This window comes from Silurus meridionalis, chromosome 3 (assembly GCF_014805685.1).
Source record: "Silurus meridionalis isolate SWU-2019-XX chromosome 3, ASM1480568v1, whole genome shotgun sequence".
NCBI classification, from domain to species: domain Eukaryota; kingdom Metazoa; phylum Chordata; class Actinopteri; order Siluriformes; family Siluridae; genus Silurus; species Silurus meridionalis.
The window spans coordinates 21,445,608-21,456,003 of record NC_060886.1 but is presented as its reverse complement, the minus strand read 5'-3'; the positions used below and the strand labels follow the sequence as shown (position 1 = coordinate 21,456,003).

The window sequence follows — 10,396 nt, the reverse complement described above, 5'->3', positions numbered from 1 at the left end:
TGTCCACTGTCCAAATGATCCAAAATGCAGCTGCATGACTTGTATTGAACCTGCCCAAGTTATCCCACACCACCCCACTGCCCCGTTCCCTCCACTGACTTTCAGTAGCTGCACGTATCAGATTCAAAACACTGATGCTTGCCTACAAGGCCAAAAATGGACCAGCACCCTCTTACCTTAAAGACCTCATCAGAAGATCAAAACAGAATGGAAGGGTGAGTTGGAAATTGACATATCTGAAGATACTATGGATAAAGCTGTTGACGTAGTAAACAGGACTTATGCACAACGCAATCTGATTCAGATGAAAATTCTTTATCTCGTTCACTATAGTAAAACCAAATTGGCTTAACTATACCCAAATGTAGAGTAAACATGTGACCTTTGCAATACATTTAAGGCAGATTTGACCTAGATGTTCTGGTCATGTCCTAAACTGAGACAATTTTGGTCTTCAGTATTTGAGATTCTAAACTCGGCATTTAAATTAAGAATTCACCCTAAAACAATAATGGTTTCGTTTGGTGTCGCAGTTGACGAGATTCACATAACTGAAGATAACGAAAATGCATGCCATCTAAAACATTAATAAATAAAGGAGAATTCTTCTAAAGTGAAAATTACCAATACCACCTACCATATGTGTATGTATGTATATATGTATGTATGTATGTATGTATGTATGTGTGTGTGTCTTTCAATGTACCTTGTTTGAAAAAAAATATTAATAAAAAAAAAAGTTTTGACATGAGATGTGGACATTGTCATCTTAAGTGACATTAAAATTCATTTATGTAATACAGCATGACATTTACAAAATAAATGCATTTCTGGTCTATACAATTTTTTTTACATATGGGTAGAGTCTAATAAACTATGTTTAATCAACATGCACTGAACATGGTTTAAGGGGATATTGTACAGAGAAAAGAGGTTTGAATGTATATGATAACTGACTTGAACTCACAACACCTTTACATTATATACTTTGTACACAAATAAGCTTGATCAGATCTATAATGTCTAACCATGTCAGTGACCTTTGTAGAAAAAAGTAAATGTTCTTTTCATTCTTAACTTATATTGACCTTGATTATCTTTGAAATTTGTACAACTGCATGTCTTCCTCTAGTTTGAGGTCTGTCTCCTAAGGGCCATCTCTGATACACATCAGATAAAAATGGAAAAATGGTCACAACTCTTTCGAAAGTAAGAGCAAAATTCAAAAAGAAAGAGTGAAGGCAAAGCTTGTTGCAGGAACAGTTCACATGACTAAATAACGGCAATGCATAGTTTCCTTCATGGTGTCTGCAAGGGAAACAAACATTTGTCCTCAAATGGCAGACTGGGATAGTCCTCGTTGTTCTATTTCCTGGATGTGACGTGAGCACTGACCCGCGACAGGACGCTCTGAATGTGGAGTGATGTACAAGTGCCGCTGCCCGCCAGGGGAAGCTCCACAGTAGGTAGACAAAAATACTGGAGGAACCAAACACCAGGATGCTGTCTCCTGCTACAGATGGAGGACATAACACTTTCTTTTAAACAATATATGTTGCCACAATAGTCTGTTTCTGTTCATCCATCATACCAGGGTCCATAAGTTTTGGATAGACTGAGTCCAGCTAATGACAGTTCGAGCTGTAGTTGAGCAACAATAATTTATACAGATATTTTTATTCCTGATTAGCAGCATCCTAAAGCAGCTGCCTGAATCTAGCGTTACAACCAAAGAATAAAAGCCGTATTAAAGGACTACGATGACCAAAAAGACAAGTTTGGCATCTCTAGCATTCTCTAGATGAGATTAAATGCTGATAGTGATGTTGGACCAGCTGCACCAGTAGAAAAAGCATTGTCTCTCAGTTTTTCTCAATGTTGTGGGACTTCCGACGACCCTGGTGCCACAGTGCTGTTGGCAAGTTCTGACAGCCCATGTACTCCTTCCTCATCTCAGCCTCTGAAAGAGGTGGGGTGGAGTTACAGGGAGCTCCAGACAGTGTCACATTCAGCAGGCTTATCCCTTCACCCATATGAGGCATTACAGAATTCTAAAAAATCAGAACGGGAAAACATAAAAATGTGTATATTTCATACATTGCATGAATGAGTTGAACACCGAATCATTTCGTTTCTTCTTTCTTTATGTACCTTACTGAGGTGGTCAATGAGGCAGTGGGATGGGTGCAGAGAGGCCCAGATCTGTGCTGTGTTCACCCAGGGCAGGCCGTTGAGCAGAACCACATTGAGGTGTTTAAGAGAGCCTTTTAGTCTCTTAGTGAGGACTCCGGTGTAGCTTTGCTCAACAAAGAGCAGCACTCGACTTGCCCTGCAGCCTGCAAGGTCAGCCAGCAACTCACCTACTGAATAGCGCTCCTTTAAATCTGCCTAGACAGATAAGGAAAAAAAAAAAATTTATTTGCTTGGACAATCTTGAATCAAAACGAGTGTAACTCCAGCTTTGTTTTGTTACAACCAAATAAGAACCACATTAGATAAAACTAATTAAACTTCAGTCATATGAAGAATATTCTCATCACTCAGACCTTGCATTTTGTCAAAAAAACATTGCCAAGGCCCACTGACTTTCATAGGAAATCCTTTTGACTGCCATTAAAAATAAACAACAATATTTACAGAGAATTACTGCAGACAAATGAAGACAAATCTCATTCACTTGCCACTTACAGTTTTAATAAATCTTGGACTGAATAACTGGAATGAAATGTTCCTGCATAGTTCACTTTTTATTGCAGGGGATCTAACATTGACCTCCCAAATACTCTAGATTCTTATTTATATTCATCTGCATGTGCACTGAATGTGATGGTGCTACTAGTATAAAAAGGTTTTAATTGTTTAACTGAATATGTGAATGTGTGTGAAGATTTAGAATGTGTTTTACTAAAAAAAAGATGCAAAATCATAATGAAAAAAAACTTTGACTTTACTTTTACACTTAATGACATTTTATATGCTATCAGTTTATTCGACTGAAATATAAAGGAGCTTTGAATAGTTTTTTTAAATGCTCTTTGTTTGTAGATCCACCTATCCATATGAAGGGCTTTTTAAGCTGTTTTTTTTTTCTTTGAGGCAGACGGTCTGGTGGCCCTGAGCCTGTGTGGTCCTGGTTTCTCAAGCCTCCCCCTTTGTCATTCCCATCCCTGTCTAGGGATCAGGTTGTTGCCTTTGTCCCTGGAGAGTCTGTGTCTATTGTTACAGAAGCAAGGCCTTTACCACACAGTCTGGACCCTTCCGTCTGCCCAGCTCCAAGCATATGGCTGGGATTACTGGCCACCTTTAGTAACAGAACGTGGGATTTTACAGAGGTCAAACCAATGTACTTTAAGAATATATGGAATTAAATGTATCCTTGCCTTCATGAAAGAGATTGTCAATAAGACAAGAAAGTAATAAGGATTGGTATATCTATTGCTTCAAAATCAGAATATAGCTGAATGTTTCCTGCTTTTTTTTTTACTAACTATCTTTCTTTTATCCAAGTTATATGAGCTGTGAGGAGGTCCAAGGCTCTGTAATGTGCATTAAAGAACTGAAGTGCTTCCCACATCAGATGCTCCTTACGGAAGTTTTCCACACAGTTTAATTACCCAGAGCTATAGAACCAGATCTAAATATGAGGGCAAGGAGATAAGCTCCCAAACACCAAAGAGAGGAATACATTCCAGTTCCTTCCTTTTTCAGTCAACAAAGAGATGAGAGGGGACTAGAAAGAGGTATTTATCCCACTTCTGTGACTAAATGCCTTCCTTGTTGTCTCTTTGATTAGGCATCAGGCACTTTGAAGTGGTGGGCCGTTATGCTTTATTAAGGGGCGCATTTAATTTATTAACAGGAAGATAAGAGATCACTCTTGCATTCCAGTAGTCTGTCTATTGATCTCTGGCTTGTGGACTTGTGTGCTATATAACACCGGTTATACGGCTATGTAAAATAGAAGAATTGATAGGCTTGAATGAATAGAAAATGTTATATACAAATAATGTTTTATTAAAACAAACTCAATATTGATCTGTAATGTTTGGACATCTGCCTGAAAAAAGTGACATTTTTATCAACCAGTGATACTAAAGGTTGCAGTTACAGTTACAGTTAAAAAACTAGGTTTAAATCCTGATGCTGGTGCACCAGAATATTAAAAATTAAAGACTGTTTAATTGAAAACATATGGTAACCTTACATTTAGTGGGAAAATATAAAACTCAGGGCCTGTATAACCCTTAGAATAGACTACTGTAATATGTTTCTTGCTGTCTAAATTATGATCTTTCTTTCTCAGCCGCTGCAATGTGAACTTCATGGAGCTTATTTAAAGAAAGTTCAGGCATCCTTGGTTTTCATCTTTAATTGTTGACTTGGACTAATCTCAAAATTCCTCTTTATTTCTCTTTAAAGCCCTTAATGGTTTACTCTCAGCCTATTTTGCTAATCTCCTGCAGCAGAATTGTCTATTCCAAGCAGTGATCTCTTAGATAAGGCAGACTCACTGTTAATCCTGACATTCACTTCCAGCTCAGTCCAGTGCAAAGGGTTTTTCTTGTTTCCGTTAAGCTTGCCACAGTATGCTGTATTTGTTTGTAGAAGCTAGCAATGTTTTCAAAGTCTCACAAACTCACAATGCCGTTGTTGTTGCGATCCCATAGCAGCATGGTTCCGTCGTTGCGAGTCGGGCTGTTCAGGTACAGGACAAATGTGTCTGCGCAGTGCTGTTTGCGACAGATGTAGGAGATGTGGTTCCTGATTACCTCCTTTTCTGTGGCTGGGTACATTTCTTCTGTCTCTTTAGCTGCAGTGAATATCAGTGGTCAATTGGATTACTAAAGCATGGATGAATGTATTTTAAGTCTCATTAAAATGTGTTTATTACTGAAAGGTGATAATGTAGCTATCACCACTTAGTTAACTCATAGAACAACCCGTCTGTACGTTCTTACCTTCTATCTGTCCACTTCCAGCAAAAAATGTTTTAATGTGATCCTTGTGAAAACCATTGTTTTTTAGCATCTGGTAAAAGAGCAACAGATTCTGCTCATGGTGTTGGTATGTGATCTGTTCCTGCCAACCACCTGATCAGAAATACATACAGCGGAATTAAAGGACTGGTAAAGCTGCTTTACAGAGAGGTCTGACCTGCATAGATCTAGCATGTACTGTATAGCTCAGATTCTCCTGTATAAGATTAGATTCTGTATAGATCTGTTCTGTATAGATCAGATTCTCCTGTAAAAGGAACATGATACTGATGACCCTAAGCAAATTACATATGAAACAACACAAGATTTTTCTTATTAACCTGACAGTAGCACAGCATGGTCACAGGTCTGGTAGAGCCGACAGGACAGATGTGTGGCGAGAGGCTGCTGGTGGCATCGACGGGTGTTTTTATTGAGCTCACAGCTTGAAATAGGCACATTTGGACTAGTGAGGGGCAAAGGCTGTGGACATCTAGCAAACTCTGGATGGTCTGTTAGAGGAGACACATAAAACAAGGGCTAAATAAGACTTTGATTTCTTTCCTACACATTTATTGATTGATTATTTAAAAAAATACTGACGTCTTAACGTGAGGTAATATCCAGTGACATATCCAGTTTTGCTTCAGAGGGCCTAAACTAAGAATTAGTTTTATAATAGCTTTTTTTATTGTATATAATGTTTTACGTATATTTTTTATTTGAAATATAGTGTCAGACATAATGGTATAAGTTGGTATTTTTCTTGTTACATAATATATAATGTTAGATAATATATATGCCACTATGCTGTATTTAAATTTTGTTGTTTTTAAGAAATAGTTGTAATATCCTGTATGTAATTGTTCAAATTAAGTGTAAATTACGTTTATCAATTATCATAAGATAAATTATTTTTACTTTTCTATTATAGTGCATCAAGAAAACATAGGGGCAACTTTTCTTTGAAGGTTTCTCTCTGATTGTGTAGTTTATGTCAAGATGGCACAAGCTGGGGCCAGACATAAAGGTTTTAAAGAAAGTGCGCCCATGAAGGACACCACACTGTGTGTGGAATCTCAAGCATGTCCAGCTCAGTAACTCACCCACACAGCGGAGGCGCTGAGTTCGATTATTGTCCCTCACTCCCACCACTCGGGGCAGGAAGTGGATCTCACAGAGGCCACTGCTACGCTCTGTATGGCTTGTTCTGGGCACCACACTCTTCCGAATCTGTGTGCGGTCGCTTCGACTCCTTCGCCGCTTTAGCTGATTCTGACAGCGAGTCTTCAGAGCCAGCGTCATACACTCCTCTTCTGTAAACCATTACAATAATTTTATTCAACTCTTTTCAATTTAGTTTCAATTGCATAGGACTAGATGTTATGACAAAGTGGCATAAGCGAAATCAAAATGTACGTTTATGTTCAATTTTTGAGACGACATTATAAAACCTTGAGAGAAACCTATCATATTTAGTGAACCTTGATGGTAAACCTATCTTTTTTTAATTGTTTTAAATAATATATATTGTATACTGCAATAAACTCAATACAGTCCTTAGTTTGTTGAAAGAATGTTTAATGTAAGCATCACCGAAGTGGATTATGGAGGTAAAATAGAATGTATGCATGCTACAGGTGTGTTTTAGTAATAATTTTTTCCTTGAAATTCACAAGTCACATGATGTCACATGCAATGGCTTTTAAATGGAACTATATTTTGTTTTCTATTTTTATATGATTTCTATTTTAATGCATACATTGCATTCACAATTAGAAAATTAGACTCAGACTGCATCTGAGCCAAGCAATAGCATGAGAATAGCTAATATATAATAATTACTGTCATTTCAGATAACTAGAAAAATTGCCCTGTTTCGTTCACTTACCGATACAGCATCAAAAGCATTACTGTTTCTCTTTCTGTGGTCACTTAGTTTTTCCACTACCTTTGTAATCAGCCAAAGAGACATGGGAGGACTTTTAATGTGCTAAAAAAAAAAGCTGGCGTCTCCCCTCTTCCCACTGCTTCAGATTACATGGTCAAGATTAGACAGATTCAAACCCAAAGAAATGCTTCCAGATTTAAGCTACAGTGACTGAGAAGTCGAAAAGCCTGATTTACGTTGAAGACATTCCCGACCCTCTTTCCCCCTTGATCATTTTGACATGCTTATTAATTCAGAATTCTCCAGACTGGGTTTTTTTTTCTTGGTGATCTTTAAAGAAATCTGGTTCCATTTATTATTTAAAAAATATATACCATCTTAAAATAATCACTAAGCAGCCATAGACCCAAAGAGTGTGCAAAAACTTAAGTGCTTCACTCTAGAAGGTAGACAGGAAAAAAGATAGGTCCTGAGTCTGGTACTGAGAGCTAAAGTAGTAGGGTTATCTATGCAGACATACTGTTTATATTCACAAATGGCTGAAACACACCACACCAAGCATTGTTTGGTCAGTTTTATGATAATTCAGCTGACAAATTTGATTTACACAATGATGATGTTTTGGAGTGTGTTGAGTCTCAGGGCAGTTGCCACGTGACAATGAAACACAAGCTAGCACATATTAAATAGCGACTATAATACTATCTGTATTACAGCGGTAATACAGAGTATCTTTGTATACAAAAAGGTCAAGAGGACTGGGCAAAAGTCTTGGGAAAATGTACAAAATGTATGTAAACAAAGATGTTTAAGGAAATAATTCAAATTAAGTGTTCTACAAACAAACTGAAAAAGAACAATAAACAGTAATGACGCAAACGAGTCAATATTTGACATGACTACTCATTGACTAAGAATTCTGAGGAAGAAAGATTTCTTTACTTTAGGTAATCAGAGATAGCTTTAATTTTATTAATTTTGTCTGAAAAGTGGTGTATGTTCCCTGCTTTACTAACAAACCATTTTCAGTAAGGCTGTACTAAATGAATAATGTACTTAAGTTTTTAAATAAATTAAGATTTATATCTTAAAATTTGAGTGCTAAAATCTTAGCAGAGTTCTGGATATGCAGTTTTTTTGTAGGGTATGGACAAACGTATTGGAACACCCGACTTTCCCAGCCATATGTGGTTCTTATCCAAACTGTTATTAAAAAGCTGAGGACATAACTGTATGGGGTGCCTTTGGATGACCCAAACCTTACCTTAGGAGACCCAAACCTGTTCCAGCACGAAAATCTCTCTGTGCACAAAGCAAACTCCATGAAGATATGCTTTGCATGGGTTGGAGTGTAAGATCTCATGCTACAGAGCTCTGACTTCAACCCTGTTAAACATGGGATGAATTGGAACACCGACTGCACCCTTGGCCACCTCACCTACATCAGTCCCTGACTTTACTAACACCCTTGTGTCTGAATGAGCACAAATGTCCACAAGCACATGTTGAGAGCTAAATGTGGAATGCAATGCTCAAAAAGCACATACCATACTTATGACCAAGAGTCCGCAAACTTTTGCCAATATAGTGTATCAAACATTATTATTGGTGATTGAAGAAATAATGTAATAGCATCGAATATGCAATGCTACTACTACTATTACTATTAATAATAATAATTATGATTATTATTATGATTATTATTATTACTATCTATCTTATATTACAGACCTACTAATATTCACTTATTTAACCTGAACACGTGTTATGAACCTGCTCTGCTCTTTCTCGAATTTGTAAACTCTTCACAGCTTAAATAACTTACCCAAATAAATCCCTTCCATGTGGGCACACCTTTTCTTGGCTACGTTAAAGTCCACGTAGAAGAGCAGCACAGGGTGGCCAAAGCTCTCTCCAGGACTCGGGTCGAGCACGAGCACAGCGTCATGCGCGCTCACGTCGGTGAAGCGCTCCCGCTCAAGGCCACTTTTGGCTGCACCGTGCTCCGCTTTTCCTGCGGGATGAGAGTCGGGCAGGATAGCGAGCACTTTACCGGAGCCGGACTCTGAGGTATACACGGCTATTCCGCCGGACTGGAGGTGAGCGAGTCTGCGGCACTCGCTCTCCGGTAACGCTACTCTGCGGCACAGGTGCACCTTCAGGTACTGCACTCCAGCTTTCACCCAACGCTCCAGCCGAGCCGCTTTCCCCTGCACTCTGCGGGTATCTCCCACCAGCAGCACCAACAGCAGAACCGAAACCCGAGCAGCCTCCACGAACTTCATGCTTTACAACGGTCAGGATAACAATCACCTCTTCTCAGCTTCCAGATGTTTAGATTAAAATGAGAGGAACTCTGTCAAGTTGCTTTCAGATGTCCAAAAATTATTAAAATATATAAGTACGCGATCAAGTGGGAAAGATACGACCCTCCTTTATGAAGAGAAACATGCAAGTGGATCGAAGCAGCAGCGGCAGCAGCATCCAGACTGAAAGCAAATGCAAGAGTAACTCCATCCCATAGGCGAGGACATCCCGGTCTAACAGCAGGAGGAGGAAGAGGAGGAGGGGTGAAGATGAGACCATAGGGTGATTATCTTACCTGTCACTCATAGTCCATCATTTCATCTCAAGTGGGCGGCAGATTTTTTCAGGTGCCCTGAACCCTGGTAATCCACATGACAAGGGTTTTGTGGAGTTTGTTAATGACTGTTCATGAATATTTTGCATTTGTGTCAGTGCATAATCAAATCTGGTTTATTTCAATGAATAATCTGGCAGATCAAAGTCTAAAAAATATTACCAACAGAAAATATGAGCTATACATTGTTTTCAGAGATGGACAAATATAGTGACAAGCCCACACTTGAACTGTGAGATCCTGTTTGCCAAACTGAAACCAGAAGGAGGCGCAATAATAATATTGCACAGGGGCCCAAATCTCAAAACACACTTTAGATCACGGGCCGAACAGAATAAACATTTATTAAACACTAGAACTAAATGATTTTTTTTTTTAATAAATATAATAAATATCAGTCCAGAATAAATAAATGTAAACTTTAAATAACTTAAACTATTTTGCTCTCCATAAAAATACATAGTGTCGAAATAATACAAGTTAGAAATATGAACATGCTGCAAAAAAACCCTGAAAAAAATAAATAAAAATTGTGCTTTTAAGTAAATCTTAAAATAACAACAAATCAGATTTCTTTGCTCTTATGCCATTTTATAAAAAATAAACTTAACTTTAACTAACAAAGTATTTTGCTCTTCATAAAAATATCTCCTGTCAAAAATATACAAATTCAAAATATGAACATGCTGCAAAAAAAAAAAAACCCTGGAAAAATAAATAAAATGTTTGCTTTTCAGCAAAGGTTTAAATAACAACAAATCAAAACATTCCTGATGCCATTTTGTCAGAGCTGGATACTTGGCATCTTTTTTTTGGCAACAGGTTTGTTTAGGTTTGGTGTGAGGTCATGTGTTGTGGAGATTCTCAGGATGGACTGCAGGTGTTCAC

At 38.0% G+C, this 10,396-nt stretch overlaps 2 protein-coding genes across 2 annotated transcripts in view; one reads left to right on the top strand and one right to left on the bottom strand.

The window, feature by feature from the left end:
- Window positions 1–755: 755 nt before the first annotated feature.
- On the bottom strand, window positions 756–9,152 carry si:ch211-67e16.11. The gene is made up of 7 exons (XM_046845271.1): window positions 8,693–9,152; window positions 6,083–6,292; window positions 5,318–5,488; window positions 4,959–5,090; window positions 4,641–4,810; window positions 2,152–2,388; window positions 756–2,051 (listed from the first exon to the last, which is right to left on the bottom strand). The coding sequence occupies exons 1-7, from the start codon at window positions 9,150–9,152 to the stop codon at window positions 1,863–1,865; spliced, it is 1,569 nt and encodes a 522-aa protein (XP_046701227.1). The 3' UTR covers window positions 756–1,862.
- Window positions 9,153–9,327: 175 nt separating this feature from the next.
- ttll4 (tubulin tyrosine ligase-like family, member 4) overlaps window positions 9,328–10,396 on the top strand; it is a 15,306-nt gene continuing 14,237 nt past the window's right edge. The window contains exon 1 of the mRNA XM_046845270.1: window positions 9,328–9,456. The gene's annotated coding sequence lies outside the window, so the exon portion shown is untranslated. The remainder of the gene's footprint in view (window positions 9,457–10,396) is intronic.